This window comes from Pezoporus wallicus, unplaced genomic scaffold (genome assembly GCF_028554395.1).
Source record: "Pezoporus wallicus isolate ANWC-B61680 ecotype Strahan unplaced genomic scaffold, APGP_CSIRO_Pwel_v1 contig_6427, whole genome shotgun sequence".
In the NCBI taxonomy this organism is placed as follows: domain Eukaryota; kingdom Metazoa; phylum Chordata; class Aves; order Psittaciformes; family Psittacidae; genus Pezoporus; species Pezoporus wallicus.
In genome coordinates this window covers 55,633-77,794 of record NW_026639823.1, presented here as the reverse complement: position 1 = coordinate 77,794, position 22,162 = coordinate 55,633, and the positions used below count along the sequence as shown (strand labels likewise).

The 22,162-nt window shown below is 40.9% G+C and overlaps 1 protein-coding gene across 1 annotated transcript in view; it reads left to right on the top strand.

Annotated features, from left to right (window-relative positions):
- The window catches only part of LOC130602949 (bifunctional heparan sulfate N-deacetylase/N-sulfotransferase 4), a 108,091-nt gene that overhangs the window by 31,394 nt on the left and 54,535 nt on the right, over nt 1–22,162 (top strand). Inside the window, exon 3 of the mRNA XM_057416290.1 lies at nt 16,614–16,701. Within this exon, the coding sequence (XP_057272273.1) occupies nt 16,614–16,701 (88 nt within the window). The remainder of the gene's footprint in view (nt 1–16,613; nt 16,702–22,162) is intronic.

The following is a 22,162-nucleotide window of genomic DNA, read 5'->3' as shown; positions in this document are numbered from 1 at the left end:
ATGTGCATCGTAAATAAATATGTCTGTGGTATTATAAAGTGCAATTCCACTGTATTTGTTATTAGGAAAGGGAATAAGGTTTCCCATATGCTTTCACTATTATTCCTCTTGTAACTGGGAAGATGCTGCCAGCACATTATCGGGAAATAAAAGCTACCCATCACTGCTGGTATTTCAAGGTGGTATTGCATGGTGGGTGTTTGGAGAGCAGCCCTGTGTTACAGACCAGCAGGGATTTACTGTCAGCCTTCAGGCTGCAGGTACATTTCAAAGCTCAGCAACAAGAGGCAAAGGCTCAGACTAGCAACAGCCTGTCATTTGTTTGCTTAATACAAGGGAACATTTTGGGTTGATAACACATACATTGATAATATTGAAGGGAGGCTTAGAAATTTCCAAAGATGAGGATCTTGCCTGAGACTTGGATGTCAAATAACTTATGCTCAAGATTTTGTGAAGGGTGAGAGGAAATTGTTTTTTGAAAAGGGAGTTTATTAGTCTTTCACTGTTGTGGTTTTCATTGGGTGGCACAGCTAACAAGCCCTGTATACTGCACTCTGAAGGCAATATAAAGACTATCCACTGACATGAAGGTACAATGAGGTTTAATTGACTAAATGTGTTGGGGGAAAAATTTTGGCTGAATCATGTACTAAGTACTTGTCCTTGGTTTTCTCTGTTGCCATATTGGACAGTATTCTGTACTGTGCCAGTTTAAGAGGACAAGTTTGTAAATGTGAAAAGCTACAGTTCATTGCAATATATATAGACACAGGTATATGCCTGTAGATCTATGTGTACACAAAAGGCTGGAAAGAGTGCATTGTAGGATGGTTAAAACCAGTCTTGCAATATTCTTCTGCTATTATCTGCTGATGGATAGGAAAGCTGTGCAGAAGGATCTGGACAGGCTGGATCGATGGGCTGTGGCCAATAGCATAAGGTTCAACAAGGCAAAGTGCATTTGGGCCACAACAATCCCATGCAACACTCCAGGCCTGGGGAAGAATAGCTGGAAAGCTGCTCATGGGAAAGAACCCAGGGGTGCTGGTTGACAGAGCTGAATGTGAGCAGCTTGTGCCCAGGCAGCTAAGAAGGCCAACAGCATCCTGGCTCGTATGAGAAACAGCATAGCCAGGAGGGCCAGGGCAGTGATTATCCCCCTGTACCGGGCACTGGTGAGGCTGCGCCTTGAATCCTGTGTTCAGTTCTGGGCCCCTCACTACAAGAGAGATGCTGAGGTGCTGGAGCAGGTCCAGAAAAGGGCAGTGGAGCTGGTGAAGGGCCTGGAGCACAAGTCTGATGGAGGACATCTGAGGGACCTGCTGGGATTTAATCTGGAGAAGAAAAGGCTGAGGGGGAACTTTATCGCTCTCTACAACTACCTGAAAGGAGGTTGTGGTGGCGTGGGGTTGGTTTCTTCTCCTAAGTAATAAGCAATGGGACAAGAGGTAATGGCCTCAAGCTGTGCCAAGAGATGTTTAGATTGGATATTAGGAACAACTTCTTCGCTGAGAAGGTGATCAGGCATTGGAACAGCCTGCCCAGGGCTATGGTGGAATCACTGTACCTGGAAGTATTCACAAACTGTGTAGATGAGGCCCTCAGTGACATGGTTTAGTGGTGGTCTTGGCAGTGCTGGGGTAATGGTTGAACTTGATCATCTTAAAGATCTTTTCCAACCCAGCTGATTCTATGATTAACCTGATCAAAGCCAGATGGTTAGCTGGTTTGAATCCTTTCTGGGTTTAGTCATTTAAGTGGCTGGTTGCTGGTGCTATAACCTTAGTCAGCAAAGGTTTGAGGTGTGCTAAACCCAAGTAGAGAGAGGGAGCAAAGAAGGGGGAATGCAGAGCACACAGAAGAGCTTGAGGAGCAAGGAAGATTTTCCACAATGGAAAAATATAACCTGTTCTTTTAGCAATTTCTCAACTTTCTGCTGCAAATTCTTTCCAGGATCTGAATGTACACATTGTTAAACAGTCCCATTTGGGTAGCAGAGCATTAGCCAAGCAAAACCTATTAGAACAATCCAGTATTTACGATTTTTAACCTGCCCTTCTGTCATGGTTTAAACCCTCAGGCAACTTGATCACTCACTCCCAGTGAGGAGTGCCAGGCTGACAGCAATCGAGCCCCCCTCCCCCCCCAGCAGGGCTCCCCCCTTTTCCTCTCCCGAAGGAACGGGGAGGAGGATCGAAAGAGTGCAACTCCTACGGGTTGAGACAAGAACAGTCCAGCAACCAATGTACAACACAAATCACCACCGCTACTATCAACTACAACAATGATAAGGGAAAATAACAAGGGAAGAGACTACGATAACACCGGCCAGGAAACGAGTCCCACCCGGAAGCCCCTGTCCTTCCGGGTAACTCCCAGTTACCCCCACCCCGGGCATGACGTGCTGTGGTATGGAATACCTCCTTGGCTAGCCTGGTTCAGGCACCCTGTCTCTGCATCCTCACAGCTTCCCCTCCTCCCTGTCAGAGCATAAGCCTCACAAAGTCCTTGGTCAGGGTAAACATCACTTAGCAACAACCAAAAACATCGGTTTCACCAACATTGCTCCCAGGCTGGAAGTCAAAACACAGCACTGCACCAGCTACCACGAAGGAGAAACATGACTGCTGCTGCTGAACCCAGGACAGTATCCACCCCTTATTCCATACCATTCACGTCATGCTCAGATCCCACATTTTCAATACACCATCGCTCTCCCACATATATACATCCATATACACACACAGACCAAGAGAAAAAGATCTTTTTCTTAGTGCATGGACCAATCCCTATAATGCTGCCGAGTCTATTCGGTCCATGATGTCAGGTTCCATCTCTTGTAACAATCTTTTGGGGCAGGAAAGGCTGTGTGCAGTATTGGATCGTTGCCTGCTGATGCTGGTCGTTCCTTTACTGTAGAACTCATCCGGTTCTATCAAAGTTCATTCTCTCTTGGGATGATGGTTGGAGAGAAGTCAGGGCCAGTCGCTGGTGACCTGAAGACATCTAGTTGATGGGCTATAAAAGTATTACACAGCAGGCAACAGCATACAGTTGAGTTCACTGGCTGTTTTCCCCTAAAATCCCCTTGAGGTGTACATCGGACTTCCCCATCTTCCCGCATTACCCACCAAGTATATCCAGGTCCCTGAGCAAAAGCAATCCCACGAGTGGGTTTGCCTTTACCTGAAGCAGGAATAACCCAGACTGTCTTCCCCAGCAAATTCTTCATATGCACCCCTCTACAATACTCTACTTTGTCCCCCTCTACAATATGTAAAAGTTCTGACTGGGCTGGGCCAGCCCTGTTGGCAGATCCTCTGGTGTTGACCAACCAAGTGGCCTTAGGTAAGTGTGTATCCCAATGCTTGAAAGTTCCCCCACCCATTGCTCTCAGTGTAGTTTTTAACAGCCCATTGTACCATTCGATTTTCCCAGAGGCTGGTGCATGGTAGGGGATGTGATATACCCACTCAATGCCATGCTCTTTGGCCCAAGTGTCTGTAAGGTTATTCCGGAAATGAGTCCCATTGTCTGACTCAATTCTCTCTGGTGTGCCATGTCGCCACAAAATCTGTTTCTCAAGGCCCAGGATAGTGTTCCGGGCAGTGGCATGGGGCACAGCGTATGTTTCCAGCCACCCGGTGGTTGCTTCCACCATGGTAAGCACATGGAGCTTGCCGTGGCGGGTGGTCGGCAGTGTGATATAGTCAATCTGCCAGGCCTCCCCATATTTATACTTCAACCATCGTCCTCCATACCAAAGAGGCTTTAACCACTTGGCTTGTTTAAGTGCAGCACATGTTTCACACTCATGAATAACCTGGGCAATAGTGTCCATTGTTAAGTCCACCCCTCGATCACGAGTCCATCTATATGCTGCATCTCTGCACTGATGGCCTGAAGTGTCATGGGCCCACCGGGCCAAAAATAATTCACCTTTATGTTGCCAATCTAAATCCATCTGAGCCACTTCAATCTTAGCTGCTTTATCCACTTGTTGGTTGTTCTGGTGTTCCTCAGTGGCCCGACTCTTGGGTACATGGGCATCTACATGACGTACCTTCACCACCAGGTTCTGCACCCTGGCAGCAATATCTTTCCACAGTGCAGCAGCCCAGATGGGTTTACCTCTGCTTTGCCAGTTGCTCTGCTTAACTCTTGAAATCAGTCGTGGGCAAAACATTCTCTGTATGCGTGCTAGCATGGTGATTCCCATCACGATCAGCAAACCAGTCTCAACAGCATTAAAAGGCCATTCAAAAACTTCAAAACTCTCAAACGTAAATGGTCTGGGGGGACGACTGGGAGGGTAAAAGGATGTCTCCTTCACAGGTTGAGCACCTGAGAAGGAGAAAAAAGATGTGTAATTGCTAAGCACCTCCATCATATACCTCCCAAAGTATAAAGGTGGTGACCACACTGGGAACATAAGCCAGATCAGTTTCATGATCAATGATTCTATTGTATTACAAGTCATTACCATAAAGTACAATGAAACAAAAACCTTAGCCCAAGCCCCACACTTGAAAAACACTAATACAGCAAATACCGGATGGAAGTAAGATATGATATACTGCAACTGTGAGATCAAGAGGAACAACCTTGAGAGCCAATAAATCAGCATTGTGACGAGTGACTATTAATCCGGTCAGATCTGTTGTTATCTCAACCCTCGTGCCCCACGTTGGATGCCAAAAGAACTGTTGTGGTTTAAACCCAGTCAGGCAACTTTTTCACTCACTCCCAGTGAGTGGTGCCGGGATGACAGCAATCAAGCCCCCCCCCCTCACCGGGGCTCTCCCCCTTCCCTGCTCCCGGAGGAACGGGGAGGAGGATCAAAAGGGTGCAACTCCTACAGGTTGAGACAAGAACAGTCCAGCAACCAGTGTACAACACAAATCACCACTGCTACCACCAACGACAACAATGATAAGAGAAAATAACAAGGGAAGAGACTACGATAACACCGGCCAAGAAATGAGTCCCACCCGGAAGCCCGTGTCCTTCCGGGTAACTCCCAGTTACCCCCCACCCCGGGCATGACGTGCTGTGGTATGGAATACCTCCTTGGCTAGCCCGGGTCAGGCACCCTGTCTCTGCATCCTCACAGCTTCCCCTCCTCCCTGTCAGAGCATAAGCCTCACAAAGTCCTTGGTCAGGGTAAACATCACTTAGCAACAACCGAAAACATCGGTTTCACCAACATTGTTCCCAGGCTGGACGTCAAAACACAACTCTGCATCATCTACCACGAAGGAGAAACATGACTGCTACTGCTGAGCCCAGGACACCTTCCCATATAAAATATGGCACTTCTCCACGCCTAGGAGAGTAATAGAACCTCTCATGTCAGAAATGAGTAGAAACTTAGTGTAACACCTATAACTAAAAGGTTGATATTTTGCTGAATATATTTTTCTCAGTTTAATGATCATAAGTTACACTGATTCATACTTTATACTGCAAGTAGCTATACAGTTTTCAGTAGAATTATTTAGAGAGAAAAGTACTACCTATAATGACTAGGATCAAAAGCAACTGGCTTAGTAATGCCACTTTCTGCCTACCACCAAAATACATGTGAATGGCTTTGAAATAGGAATGTTTTTAAAATGAAAAACAATACAAACATATTCCCCTACCCCTCTTTCTATGCATCTTTTATTTTCTGAGATAATACTATGCAAGCACGTAATTTGCTGTTGAGCTTAGCTTTCTTCACCGTCTTAACTGCTAGAAACTTGGTCTCCATAAAGACTGACAGCTGGTGTTCTTATATATGTGAGAACAGAGAAAAAATGAAAAAAGAAAAATTTCAACTATTGTGAGACCTAAAAAGGGATGACAAAGATTAGAAATACTGTTATTATTGTTATCAGACATTATTTTGCTTGGAAGACATACCTTTCCTCTAGGGTGTGGGCTGAATTTTTCACCAAAAACCATTCCCTGTGGAAGGCTCCATATACCACAGGAATGTGTTCTCATTCAAATGATAATCTGGGGAAAAGAATAAGAAATTTCAAAATTACGTTCCCATTCTCTTCCAATAAAGCCAAGAAAACATGTAGTATAAGACATCAGTAACCACTTTCTGATTAAAAAATGCTTGCTAGAAATGTTTACTCTCCCAAATAATTCACTTTCTGTACTTACAGCATATCACAGCATTCATCCTGTGTAATTTAGAAAAGCAGAAATGAGGACCTTGAAGACAGCCAAGCATACCTTTCTAACAGGAAATACTTCACAGATGCATGATGCTTGGGAGAATTCAAGGCATAGCAATACCAAAGAAAGGTTGTTAGAAGCAGTTTTAGAAGCCCTGGAGATAAGTCATCCCTGTCAGCAATGATTTAGCAGCATCCAGAAAGGGATGAGCTCCATCAGCCAGTTGGAAGTTCACCCAAACCGTCTTTTTCTTTCTGGTGGCTCAAATACCCTGCCAGAACTCCCACTGCTGGGGTGAGGAGGCAGCTACTACCCTTGCTCAGGGCCTTTTCCACAGTCCAGGAAGCAGCCAGTCTTCTTCCCTTCTCAGGGCGTTTGGGATGCACTGGCTTGCCCTGAAGTGCTAGAAGTGGTGTGAAAAGTATAAAGAAATGGTATGAGTGAATTATTTGTGATTCTCATTGCATTCTTTAGAAGGGGTTATAAGGAAACATAGCAATTAATAAGAAAGACAAAATTGGAAAAGTCAGAATTTAAAAATATCTGTTCACAGACCGAAAAATGCTGGAGAGCCGTATTTCTGCTCCTGTATTTGGATATTTTGGATATTCCCATTTTTTACCAGTAATAGCAGGAACAGGAACAGAGAAATCAGAGACTGCAGCAGTTTCCTTGTTCACCTCCCAGTCCAAAAGCTTTAGAAGCTCTTCATTTAAACATATGGAAGTACCCTCTTAAAGTCACTGTTTATATCCATCATCGTGCAAACACACCCGTTCTGAAAACTGAAGGACAGACCTGAACTCTATATATATCACCTCTGTTCCAATCTCTCTTTTATGATTGAATGTCTGTTGAAAAAAAAAAACTTAATTCCTCCACAAAGTATATATGTCAGGTTTTAAGCAGTAAATTTAAAGTAGACATTTGAGATTGCTGGTAGGAGTTCAGAATTTTGAGATAAATATCCATGATGAGAACTCGAAGGAATTTTTATTTTTATGACAAGCTACTTAAGTAAATAATTTTCAAGAGCAGTAAAGGAGCAGAAAACCACTCTGATTAAACCTTAGTACATCCAAATCCAGAAATTAAAGAAGATAAATAAAGTAGCCTCCATTAGTCCATCCCTTAAATAACTTAAAACAACTGAGTGCCCACTAATAACAGGTTGGGTTTTCTTTTTCTTGTTGGTTTTGGTTGGTGTGGGTGTTTTTGTTCATTTGTTGTTTGTTTTTTTTTGGGGGGGGGGTGTTTGTTTTTTTGCTTTTGCTTAAAGAAGCAATTCTGAACAACCAAGAAACAAGAGGAAAAAAAGCATATACAACTAAAAGAAAATACAGTTGTCAGTGTCACTTGTCTTTTACTCTATTTGTATTGTGCCAAAGAAGGGGAGACTTTGTTCTTTTTTTTGGCACAGCCCAAAAAATTACTTAAGAGCGGTAAGTGTAAGTACTAGTCTCTGTGTTTTACTATTAATAAGGTGCAGCACGATGACTGACACCAGCACAGTTTGCTGCAACAGGATCCCGATCAGTGAACATGAATTTTTAATTAACATACTATTTTAAATCTAGACATTGTCCCTGTAAAACTTTGAGATGGAATGGTTTGCCCTTTCATTACTTATTTTAGTGTTGGGTTTTTTTTCTGTGATTGATCAGATCTAGATGACAGTTCTGCCTCTGCATTCTGGCCTCTCTCATGCTAGCATTCCAAAAGAATTGCAGATGAACAAACCCCACCTGCCTTGTGCAGACATGGATACAGGGCAAGATGCAAAAAGTGTCTCTGTGCAGCTGTTGTATGGGACAAGCAGAACTGCAGCTGTAGGGAGCATGGGAGCTGGAGCTTTCTTCAAGAGATTTCTTCTGCTGAAAATGCTTAAGCTTTTGAAAAATCAGAATTGACAAGAAATAAGCTTTAAGCCCATTCACTGCTCTGCTGAAAGTGCCCCTGGCTCCTGTCCCTACTGCATTCAACCTGCAGGGACAGCAGCAGGCCAGCAGCAGGGCTAGTGCCAGCAAACTCTAACCCCCAGCCACAGGGAAGTACCACATGTTCTCAGCTTGGGCATGTGCTAGTTTTAACCTTTCCAGGATTTGCCAGTAGATTTCATTAGTATTCCTAAAAAGTCCTTCAAAGTCAGTAGTTATTTATATTAAAGACCCTCAGTGATTTCCCAAATAGGCCATAAATCTTTGTGGCAGTAACACCAACACAGCAATCACTGCTAGCAGGTAACCAGTGCAGCCATACCCTGCTCCTACAGTACCAGAAGCAGTGCTGGTGGCTGATCACCACCATGCCTAATGCCTTTGATCTTCCCCAGCCAGATATGGCTGGAGAATTGGAAGCTATCCCACTGACTCATCCTGCTTAAAAGAAACCCTGCTTTTCATTAGTGCTCTTTATTCTTTATTCTTAATTCATACTTTTTGCCCTGTTAGACTGTCCCCTTGCTCTTCATTTGAGATTTTTGTTGCTAGATCTTCTAACAAGATGGTTGGCTATGAATCCCTTTTCCCAAGAAGAGAGACTGAATAATTGCCATGGCTATTTATTTATTCATGTACCCTCACGAGTGTAGTTGGGCAAGGTGCTCTCAATGCCAGGGTACCTGTGTAGCTGTCCTAGCATCAACTCTCCTGTTATACTTAACCAAAAGCTTTCTGAGTTCTCAGGTGATGTTATTAGTCAGTTAGTCATGAGTAGATAGTAAACTTGTTACATCACCAGATTCATCTAATTCATCTCAAACTACCAGAACATTTACTGGAACAGATGCATTCCTCTGTGATGAATTACATGCAATTAGACTCTGGACAGTTTCTTGACTTTAGGTTTGGTCACAAAATGGCAGCAGAAGTAGATCTGACAAACTGGATATTCCACTCATAAAGAAAAAATGAATTTTGCTGTTTGCAATAAGCATATTACATATGAAAGCAAAACATGAGGGTTTTTTTCTCACTTCAAATAAACCCACATATCCTCTCAGACCTCACACTAAGACAGCTACTCAAGGGAAATGCTAAACAGACTCAAGGAGTAGCTCTATAATAAAAAATAGATCTGCAGACAGAGCTGGCTGTGTTCAGCATCACCAGAGCCCTCCCTATTAATTATTTATATAGCATTACAGATTAGCATAGTACTTCACAGAAATAAATTAAAAAAAAAAAAAAGTGAAGTCCCACATCTCAGGAAGGCAGGACAATGGCCAAAGTGCTGCTTGCCCCACTGGCTGCAGTGAGTGGTTTGCAGCCAGCACTGTGAATTTCCTGGGCAAAAGGTGTCTGAAGAGGGAATGTAAATCTGTGAGGTTTGAGAGCTGTCCATTGATCTGGGGCCTGGTTAACAGCTATTCAAATCAGGTTTGGTGTAGCCAAATGGGATCCCAAAATCCCATTAAAGTTTTGACTAACCCCAAAACTCCTTTCAAAATCTAGTCATTAATGTGAATTCTTTATAATACCTATATTACAGTATGAAAGACTTTTCTGATTTAAAATTCTGTTACAAGCATGCAAAGTGGGCTGAAATCCTCACCACACAGGAATCAATGACTCAGCTTCACTGGCATTGTAAATTTCTCAGAGTTAGGTTTTAAGAAGATACAACTGATTTCATTGTCCCCCTTATGGCAGAAATTTGTGCTCCAAACTGAAAGCTAAAAACTTAGGAACCTAGAGTCCTGGCTTTGCAGTGACCCTGTCAGTGATGCCAGGCTAGATATCTCTTCTTTTTTTTTTTTTTTGTTTTTAAATTTGGTTTTCCTGTCAGAAAAACAGTAACTAGCTTTTTCATATCATTTTGATGATAGTTATTGTGATAATTACTATTTCATGGTAGTCCTACAAATATTGCATTTGATTTGAAGATTGCCATGACCACATAAGGCATTGCCAGATATTTTTTTTTAGCATAAATTTGTGTGAGGGAGCAGGAAGAAGCAATCAAAAATCACATCCTGACAGCAGCTGCTCGCAGTGGAAAAAGCACTGCTGAAAGTACTGCTCTTTTTTTTTTTCCTCTACAAACTTGCAGCTGGAAATAAAGAGCAAAACTACTACTCTGTAGTTCTCCAACTTCCCACAGACCACCAGCAAATTTCACAGAGCAGCTTGGGAGTGAACCCCAGGCTATATAACTGCAAAAGCATTAAGGACAGATGTTAAGAACAGAAATGAATAAATGCATTAGAAGGCTTCTTGGTATTGTTAACGAGCCTGACAAAACTGTCTTGAAGTGAAAAATCCAGGCAAAACTGTCATCAAATCTTAACATAATTTTGGTTAGAAGGGATTTCTGGAAGTGATCTAGTCTAAACCCCTGCTCAAAGCAGAGGTAACTTCAAAGTTATATCAGATCATATCTCAAAGGACAGAGATTCCTCACCGTTTCTGGGCAACCTGTCCCAGGCAAAAAACCTTTTTACTATGCAATGCATACAAACATCATGTATAAAAAGTTTTACCGATTTATCTACATTTCTATATTTGCACATACTTTATTTCTGCTGTACGTATAAATAAGTGTGTATATAATAATCATATATATATATATATATATACTTTATGCACACACATATGAAAGAAAAAAACAAACCTGCAGCAGTGGAATCACTGTCCAGTGCTAGGATCCATTCCCAAATTAATGATGACTTTGAGTAACGGCAAGTTAGCCCATTTTTGACAAGATTATCAGTCATATCCCTCAGGATGGTGATGGGGCAATGTAACCTTGGTCATGCAGCCCTAACATGCCAGACACTGGCACATCCTCCCGCACCAGAAGCGCTTCCTAGAATGAGTCTGTGAAAACAAAATAATTCATGATGACAGCAAATTATAGTTACACTGAAGAGTAGAAATATCAAACTTCCCCTCCTTCCCTTGATCTCCTTCTAAACTGTAGGAAGAACTACAACATTTTTCCTCTGCTCTCTGCATTGTGCAGTCCATACAGACTGGCCATGGAGTAACTTGGTATCATGTTTTCTTAGGCAGCTCCATGTAGTGGAGTGCCCCGTAGGCTGGGGCCCCTTGGCACAGGACCACAGAGATCTCTGCAACAGAGACATAAACCTTAAGGTTTTGCTGGCTTCCAAAATTCACATTCGCAGTATTGCCTCTGGGAGGCCACATACATGACCAGGAGCCCTGAAAGAAATGCTTAGCTTCCTGCTCCACACTGGGGTAATTTTGAGTCCTGCAAACCTTGGGTCCCTCCTAGGCCTCTCCTGATGCTCTTGGACATGTTCAGCAACTCTGGGAAGGTCCCTAAAACACAAGCCAAAGTCAGGAATCTGGTTCTTTTTTACAGAAATAATGTTTAGAGCTGCTAGAAGGACATTTTGACAATGTCAGTCTTCATGCTAAACAATCTCTGTGTTTCACAAGGTGTTAGGATTTTCCTCCAAAACCAGATTTTAAGTTTTCACCAACTGTTCTCACAGACACTGGTCCCTTCTTTCCCAAATATTCTCCCTTTCTCTAACACTATTACCTGTGATGTGAACAGTTTCTGGAATGAGGGGCACATGAACCAAAATCTGTTAGCCTTCCTTTAAGATGATGACCAGGTATAAAATGCTGGACGAAGGACAAGACTCTGTGTATTAATTCCTGTATTCAATCCTTTTTTGGTTTGGCTAAAGTTTCCGCTCTCTATTTTCAAAGAAATTGATCACCAATCCCTTTTATGTGCATTTGCACAGACACACACACTGTTGCCTATACCTTTGGCTCCCCACAAAAAGCCCCCGGTATTGATCACATTCACCTCACTTTCCCCGATAAGAAATATGAGATTAACCTTTGCTGGTATAATTAATCTGGCCTGTGTCCTCTGCACACTACAAATCCTTGCATATGCAAAGAACGGCTCATGCTTTAGCAGCAGTATTGATCCAGGCAGACCTTTAGGTTAGGAGTAAAGCCTCTTTCATTACTTTAGGTGACTTTCAGGGTTTGCTTTGGGTTTGTTGGGTTTGGGTTTTTTTTTGTTTTTACAGTCTTGGGAAGACTAGTACCATGTTTTAGTGTCATTATCACTTAGCTTTGGAGTTTTGGTCCCCAGAGAAACACCTTCTACCTCAGCCAGCCTTCCCATGCCTGCCATCAAAATTAGAAAAAGTCATTCTTTTACCTTCTCTAAGGATCTGATAACCTCTACACTTTCCTTAGCCAGAGGTGTTTTGACCTTTAATTAAAAGGAAAATTTGTTGTCTTCCATTCAGAAGGCAGCAAATAATGAACTCATTAAAATGAGGTTAGTGTTCAGGCCTCAGAGCAATAAGAGCGGAAGCCTCATTAGCAGCTAACAATCCAGAACATAGCACATAAATAAACCTAATATGGCAGAGCAAAATGCCTTGGTGCATTAAATTTAAGCAGAATCAAATGTTTACAGTCACTGATGTCTGGGTATGAAGTTTTAATGTACTTAATAAAGGAAAGCAAATTGCTTCTTATTAGGCACGAAATGCTACTGCAGATATTGCCCCAAAAAGTTTATTATGTAAATGTAGGGTAGAGTTCTAATTAACAAGGACATAGAGGAAAATACCACTTCTTCTTAATAGATGCACCAATTATGAAGACACTGCAACTTCAACTCTACAAAAGGTATTTATATGGATTAACAGCAAAGACTGCTGAATGTAAATGCAATATAAAGAAGAAACCGTATCTTGTGGCTGTCAGAGAGAAGCCTCATTGACAAAGCAAAGAATCAATTAATAAAATGAAACCCACAAGTTTTGAGAGATTTCAGGCAATTAAGGTTTTGTATTTGAAAAAATGGCTTGATTTACTGCAAAAAAAGCCCCATAGTTTACTTAGCCTGTCAGTGAGATAGGCCTCTTTGTCCATGTGCAGGTGTGCTCCACGGTTCTTTCCACGGGGAAGAATAATTATTTAGCATGATCTATTTAACTGTCTGAAACTAAAGCAACAGTGAGTTCCAGCTGTTGCTTTAACATACCCCTATGAGTTCAATGGGGAACACTAATTGTGTTCTCACATGCTTTCCTCCACTTACATCTCTTTTAAGCTCCAGTACTCAGAGGAAAAAAGGCAATCCCACCAACTCTGAGGAAAAGACACATACTGGTAGAGATAACTTAAATACTGTGATCACATGAAATATTTAGGAGAAAAATATTTTCTACAAAATTAGATTTGCCATGCTCTTCCCTCCAACCCCCACCCTCTCACTCCCCCCATCTGTATGAATTTTTCTTCTGCTGAAGTTGTGGACAGTCCCTATCACCTCCCCCTCAGGGCTGGCAGCAGAGTCCTGAGGTCAGCATGGGATAGAGGTAAGACAGGGGAATGAGGGCTGCCGAAGGGAGCTGGGGACGGCAAAGCAGGACCAGGCAGAATGTGAACAAACGTGTTTGCGCTTGGCATTGAGTAGGATTTCCAGCTGTTAAAATTCAGTAGCCCTTCTGCATCTTGCAAACCCTTCAGAATAAAATAAACACCTTGCACCTCACAGGAAGGCTGCGCAAATCCCAGAAAGGTGTTGGGCACTGAATGCCAGGGATGTGCAGCTCCTCCATCCTGCTTCATCCAGGAGCCGCAGGACTGCCTGCGCAGCAGTGTTTGCAGCTGTCCTCACAGACAGGCAAACAAGCAGGGGTTCAAATTCACCCACCTGGGAGAATGCAAGAGGAAGAAAGTTGTCTGCTCTTCTCCTGCTATGGTACTTTTCTATGCTGCTTGCCCTTAAAGTCTGTACCTACAGGAGACAAAAGCTCTCATTATCTATGGTGCAAAATTACCATTGAAGGCAGTATGAGTCATTAGCAATTTTGTTTGAATATACGTTTTTTAAAAATAGGGAAAGCAGACTCTAATCACATCAACAGAGACTGCTTTTTTAGATTAAGGATGTGGAAGACATTACCCCCCCCCCCCGGGAAAGTAATGACAAAATATGTTTGGACTGACTAGCTGAAAGTACCTTCTCATTATCAAAATCAGGTAAGGTCATGAAAATGAAGTTTAGCTGCATATTATAGAAATTAATATGCATATAAAGAAATTGAAATAAAAAAAAAATCTCTAGGACCAAGCAAAATCCAGTTTGAGTTACACATTTGCCCTTCTGACAGAGAATGCTTGACACACTGCAGGTTACAGGATTTACATCTTAATTCTTGCTCTGTATTTTTAAAGAGACTACACCAGGCTGGAAGGCATCTCCCTATCCCACAGATCTGTCATGTTATTGAGATATGAGTGTGAGAGAAATCAAAAGAGAAAAATCAACAAGATATAATGATATTTGTTTCATGTACCTTCTTATACTGTATGTTAAGTGATGATAATTTCTCAAGATGTTCATTTCTCAAAGGAAAATTGAATTGATTTTGCTCAGACCATCAGTCTTTCTCAACATCTATAAAATGCTCTAGATTGCTTGGAAAATTATATTCTAAATACAGTGACTCAGATTCTATGTTTGTGAATTTAATGGTGTCAATTTAGTGCCAGCTTTTACCAACTGGGGATTTTTCTCAATGTCTTTGCTAACAGTGGGGTTGATCCTATAGTTTTACATTTTAGTGAACATTTAGTTGTTTTGTATTATGTAAATATAGTCCCATATATGAAATTGTCACAGGATTGAAATAACCCACTTACTAAATGCCTGGCAAGATAGGCAGTAAATGATACAGCTATCTTAATATTTAATTCTAAATCACAAGATTTACTGTCACTAGATTACTTGATTTCCATTAGCAAGGGAAGGAATTTGCTCAATGACTGTTGTAACCAATAACAGCTATATTTGTTTTACATCTTCCTAAACACCCAGGAAATGTTTCTGTTTAAGAAATTAAGGCAGATGCACAGTCTGACAATATCCTGTATTACATTCCCAAGCCGCCTGGCACCTGAGGGATGCCCCTTTAGAAGGCAGCTGTTAGCAAATGATGCTTCAGAAGAAGCTTGTGCTCCAATATGTAGGGTGCCCAATATACCTCATTAGGTGAGAGTCAGTAACTTTAAACAGCTAATGTCCTACAGCAAATGCAGACAGAAGCTGACAGCACCTCCCAAAACACTGCAATATAAAGGAAATCTGATAAATCATGAGACCACCAAAACCTGACCTGCTTAGTTCGGCTCCACTCCGGATGATGATTGCACAGGCCACCAATTGGCACCTCAGCCACTTAAACCCTGGTTTCATCATTTACACTGGCCTTGATATGCATTTAGATTGTGGTCATAAGTAGAATTTGTTGTTGTTGTTGTTGTTGTTTAAATTAGACCAGTGGGTTAAGCAAAAAGGTAAAGCTATTTTCCTGTAATATTAAGTGAAATTACTAAGGACCATACAAAATGTGATTTTTTCAAATGAAAGGAAACATTAGCTGAACTCAGACTGTGCGTAAATCGATGCATTCATTTTGTCTTTGAACTGTGCAAGAACATGAACATTCAATCAATAGAAACGTTATTAATTGATAATGGGAAAAGTTCTCAAGAGCCAGATAATGGAGACACAGAAAATTGATGAAAACAGAACTTATAACCCATTCAACACTGGCAAGCACAATAGGGAGATAAGTGCACTATCCATCTCACATATATAGCACGTCCAGATTATGTGGGCAGGTGACTGAAAGCAGACAGATATCTGTGCAGCAAAGACTATCTTTAGCAGCAGTACAGAGCTGACAACTAACAGTAAATGTAGATAACTCATGCAGGCTGAACCATCCTTTCTCTAATAGTTGGAAATATGTCCAAGAAAAATGGTGACCAAGACACCTATTTATTCTATAAGCAATACCCATTTCCTCCGTGTCACTTAGACAGGTGTTACCTTTTGCTTGGAGGACAGATTAAAAAAAGTGGGTTTTCATTTCTGACACAAACACTGCTTCTGCCATAGGTTGAAATTGGAGTTTTGCTCATTCACACTTTAGCATGAATTTGATAATCAGACACAATCAAAAATGTTTCTGCAGGTAAGTAAATCCCAACACCTCTACATTTGAATAGCAAGTAGCATTCCTAACTTTACTTTGGGTTTTAAGTACATTTCATCAAGCTTCATTAACAGCCCAAAGCATGAGTGGCTTAGTGATTTAGTATATCTGAATGATGGAATTCAAGTCCTGCCATAGATCACTGCAAACAGTGTTCAGTATCTTGGTCCGAGGTACAGAACTATCACCACCTTTGGTATTTAGGTACTATTACTAGCATTGCAAGACCATCAAACACTGATAGAAAAAATTCAGCTCACTGTAATAGTCATAAAAAAGAATGAGCCCAAAATAAAATGTGAAACATTTAACAGGGTCTTCTTTTTTGTATCTCCTCAATAGGACATAACCTGTAAAATGAGGCATTTCAAAAAATAATACTCATTTTTCTAAATGCATGTTAATTTCTTATTTATTTCAGGCTTTACTAGAGACTCAAAATTTACTGCGCACTCAGGTTGCAAATTTTACCTTCAACCTTGGATTTTCAGGAAAATTTTACCACACAGGTAAGAAGGAACTTCATGCTTTCAGGTAGTGACAGTTAAATAGGTATCAGGATTTTAAACCTAGCTTTAAATATGCCCTTTTTAAGAAACATGTTGACTCATTGAAGCAGTGGGAAATAATATGCTCCACCATTTTAGCATCAGTGTCTGATTCAGTGTCCAAAGGGGCAAAGCTATGTATGAGCTTCTCTGGAAGATATAGATGTCCTTAGGTGCTTTTCTGAAAGATGTGTGGTAGTAAATCTTGGAGTTATAAAGGAGGCAAAGTAGCTGCTAAGATATCTATAATTTCACTAAAGATAGGACAGCACAGAAGACATACTTCAGTTTTTCCAGTATGATAGATGTGATAAAATACAAAAGATAGCAAAAATCATGTCTCTCAACCTCTGAAAAGGCAGAAGTGTTTGAATGGGAGGCACAACATTTTGTTATGACTGTAAAGCTCATCTCTGTCAGTGGTCTGCAAGAGGGATGGTAAAAGAAAACAAAATGAAAAGAAATTTGTATTAAAACCCTGCTCCTTTCACACTCTATGCAGTAATGAGTTGCACAGTCACACTGTGTTTCTGTGGAAGATGAGGCATTTTTACAGCTCCTCCTCCTGAGTCCTTTCTGTCTTTTGCTCAATTTCTCCACAACACATTTTCCCTTTTTTAATATTTTTTTTTCCCCTCCTCCTTTGCTCTCTCCTGAATACTTTGCAGCATCTCCACTCAGGCTTCCCTCTGCTGCCACTTGAGCCATGCAGCTCCCAAGTACTGCTAAGGCAAAAAAGAAAAAAGAGATACTTAAGGACTCATTTCAAAGGAGACACCTCCTGTCCTTCTCCATTCTAATCCCCATGGCCTTCCCACCTGTGAAGATCACCTCCAGCATCCTTAGCTGCCAACCCATTCAGCCACATTTAGTGACTCTTACCAAGTTGTGCTAGGAAAGCTAAGAAGTTTATCTAGAACAGAGGAGGCATTACAGCAGCAAAAGGATGGGAAGGTAAGTTTAAAAGCTCAGAATGATGCAACCCCAGCTGTCACAGGCCATGCAGTAGCTGTGGAGTAAGGCAGGTCACCTCTCACAGGGTAGATATAGCTGTATTTCCCTTTTCATAGCCAGTATTTGAATACCAAACAGATGAGCTTACCCAGCTGTCATGGCTCTGTTTCACCACCCATTAGGAGAGTACAAGATCCCTGGAAGAAGGAAAGATGAGGAAGCGTCTGAGGGATGAGTGGAGAGAAGTAGAGAGAATGTAGAGTAGAGAAAGCATCCCTTTTGCTTTCAAAGTCCAGGCTGTTTTTCCCCTTGTGCAAGCATGCAATGCTAAGCAACTGCTGCCCAGAAAACCTTATGAACTAAAGATATAGGCTGAAGAACCTGAGAAAAATAAGAGGTAGAGAGAGATGGAATTACTTGCCTGGGGTCATATAACAAACCAGTGGCAGACCTGTGATCAGAAAGTAACTTGGGAGACCAAACTTCAGCATTCTCCTCACTTCATCTTACCTGCCTATGTAGTTATTCCTTTGGAGATTAATTGGGCACACACATAACACATCAAAACAAACAAAAGTAGCCCAAGGCTCTGAGCTGCTGTACCATATGATGCTGCTCGGTTGTGGCCATCTACAGAGTAAAGGTGGTATCAGTCATGACAGTGTCCACTGCAGAGAACGGTAATTCAGGGAGAGTACTATAAATACTATGACATGAACAGTGGCTGGCATACACCATGCAGCCTTTGAAACCCCTGACCTGTCAATACATTCTTTTCTTCCTTCATCCTGAAGGCCTCCATATTGTTGTCACAGGTTTCCTTTCCAGCTGATACAATGCTAACCGATTTCCAACTTCCTACTGCTGTAGAGAGAGAAAATAGATGTGCCTGTGTGCCTGTCCTCCTAATGCTCTCAAGGATTACAAAAATGAAGTACTTAAGAGTTCTTAGAGTTATTAAGAGTTCTTAGTAGTTTGCAGAACTACTTAATGAATTGAAGCGTGTCACTGCCCCCTTTAAGAGACCTGCTGCTGCCTATACTCAGCTATGCATCTGAGTTTTTAAGTGAACACTTCATTTTGTCATATCAGCTTAATGGAAAGGTTTCAAAGTATTCTCCATACCATATACGCTTTATTGAGTCATTAGAAATAAACCACGGAAGGGTATTCTTTACCGTAAATGCGGCTTGTTTACCCAGAGCAGCTTTTAGTAGCAGATATTCAATGTTTTATTTGTGCATTTCAACTGCTGTGCCTTACTGAGTTCCTTAATGTTTGATTTTGTTCTTTCCTTTCCAAAACTTGGATCATTTTAAGACTACAGGAGGGAGACATGTGTGGGAATGTGTTGGCAGATTAAAGTTATACATTTCCATCAGAAGATATTGCTGACATCTGTACTACAAATACCAATTCCAGTTGGTATGCCTGCACATAACTACAATAGCTGACACATCAGCCTCATTGCTTATCATCCCACCACCACCACCACCACACGCTTCTGTGCCACTGGTGAGCTATGCACTGTAGGCATAACGCTATTAGAAAAAAACTGAGCAGACCCTACTAGTTATGTGGTTCTAGAAAACATGTTTCTACTTGTTCATGCAGTGGCAACAGAAATTAAAATATTCTCTGGATTTGCATTTAAGATTTGTAAGGTTATTGATAACAACTTCAAACTTAGTTTCAGTTTTGAAGCTCAAACAAGATGTCCAAGTTACGGTTGCAGGTTTAAAATAAGGGATCATTTATTATGTGCAAATAACCTTTGAATTATTACATACCTGTGTAAAGTGCATACTGCATTTCAAAACACATGCATGCTCACCTCCTTGCTTGTAGGTATTCTGCTTTTTTTCAGATTTTACATTAAAATGAAGATGGAAAGTTACATAAAGAATGTTGACTGCACAGAAATTAAAACCTCAAAATCCCTTGTTTTGCCTCCAATACTCTGAATAAGGATTGGGATAAAATATTTAAACAATATTAGTACTCACTAAATGCTCCATTAAACTTTGGTATGAATTTTTTTTTGAAATAACGCTACTTAGGCAGTTATAAGATCAAACAACACTCTTTTTAAAGGCTTGTGAACAAAATTATCCTCAAAAGCAACACCACCACCAAATGTTAAACTTCCAACCATTCAGTTTCAGCTCTGCTATTATGGGGGGTGGAAGGGAGTGGTTGTTTTTCTTTAAATTCAAAAGTGTTATGCTTTATCCTGTTTGATTTTTGTTACTGTAAAACAAAGTGACAAGTTTGGTTAGTTATATCTAATTTTACAAAGAAATTAGTAGGAAAAATAGGATTTTAAAATATAGTTTTTAATACTGAAATTATTTCAAGAACCATATTGTACTTCAAATGTTAATAAGGCACTAAATTATACTTCAACCTAAATCTTAAATCAGGTGATTGTGGCTTTTCATATATTTCGAATATTCTCTTTTTTACTCTTCACCCCCCCTTGTCAGTTTTCTACCTTTGGGTTACCAAAGAGATCTTTAATGGCTTCACATACTCCTAATTCCTTTCTCTTCTGCCCTATTTTGAAAGCGTATGTTAAATTTCTTCCCCCAGGCACATTGTGCACAAGAAGTCTTGCACAAAGGAGCAGACGTTTGCAAAAGGAGCAAGCTATGGGTCCTTTCTTTTCAATAAGGGATTACCTAGTAAACAAGGTTGTTTTCTCTTTCCAGCAGTGCTCCCATCAGTTGGAGCAACTTGCTTAGAGCTTGCAGAGTGCTGCAAAGAGGGGAGTAAAGTGATTCAGTGACACCAGGAGAAAGTTTCAAAGTAATGCTCTGCTTGTGTAGTAGCACTCTTCAAAAAACACTGTGGAAGTGAAAAAAAAAAAAAAGAGTTGAAGTGAATGTGCAGAACAGCCACCTCTGTACATTCCTGCCTCATGCCGCAAAAGTAACAGTGGCATCCCTGAAACTTTCCTTGCCAGTGAGTTTTGCAAAACACTGAAAAGCTTATAAGAAATGATACCTGTGTTTGCATCAGTAGACTGATCCTGACAATTATTTCTTTAACTGAAGCTAAAAGAAAACATTTAAATGGCAAAGGAACAAGAGGGAAGGCTGCTAATAAACTGAAGATTGTTGAATAATTTCAGGGTGAAGTTAATGAAATGTAACTTTGCCTTCTCAATTTAAACAAGCGCTGCAGACACCCATCTGCAGATGGTGGAAGCAACATTGTATCATTTCGCAAATGGAAGGTTTCCTTTGTTGTAACTACAGAGTCTGGCTTCTGCCTGAAGCAGATACTCTTCACTAACAGAGGAGTTTTTACTCGTTTTCGAGTTTAAACCTGGCTAAGTATTGAATGCAGCCGCATAGGAAACAACATTTGGAACCCCTTTGCCATTACAGCTTCACACCTTCCACTTCATTGTATTTAGAAACTATTGCAACTTGGTTTACACTTCACTAGAAATTATCAGATTTCAATTTATTGAGGCTAATATTAAAGTAGCTATGGGGTGGGGGCAGTGCTTGGCATTGATAAAATTTCATTTTTATGTTTTCCTTATTCCTGTATTTTGTATTTGACAGTGACATTATTGTCAGGACAAACCAGAAAACAACAGATGTATGCATTTGTTTCTTTTTAAATACTTGATTGATTGTCATCTTCTGACCAGTTTTCAAAAAAATCACCACTCTCAGACCTGGCAACCAGCATTAATATTCTTGACACTGTTTTATCTTGTTAAATCCAAGTTGTCAGGTTATGGTGATAAGAGATAGCGTGATATCAAATTAAAGCAAATACAGAAAATGTAGTTTGTTGGTTTTCTAAGATCACAGACACTTAAAAAAAAAAAAACAAAACAAAACAAAAATCAGACTGGTTTTATGTAATATTCCGTTGTTTATAAATATACCAATAACTGTTCATATTTTAGCTAACTGCTTTCTATTCTCATCCAGAGAGCAGCTTATCTTCACCAAAAAAGGTTGTCAAGCACTGGAACATGCTGCCCAGGGAAGTGACCCAGTACCCTGGAGGTATTTAAAAGATGTGTAAATGTGGCACTTGGAGACATGGTGTAGTGGTGGACCTAGATGTTTAGTTTAGCTTTAGGGCTGGACTTGATGACCTTAAAGGGCTTTTGCAACCTAAAGTATTCTATAACTGGCACACAGTTCTCCGGGATGCCACCTTGTCCAGCTACAACTATGCAGTGTCTGGCAGGACCAAAGCAGAGTACCAGTGGGTACAAGTCCATCTGATTTCTGATTTCCGGGGGAGCCTGAACTTCTAAATGCTCCTGGCATGCTACACAGCACAACAATCAGCCCTTGAAAACTAATTCTTGTTAGAATTACTTTCAGTTAACACCATGCCAGGAACACTGACACATCCAGGCCAAGGACATTAGGTTTTATGGCAGCCTCTTCTGTGTTTAAAAGAACATTATGGGGCCTTCTCTGTTGTTACTTTT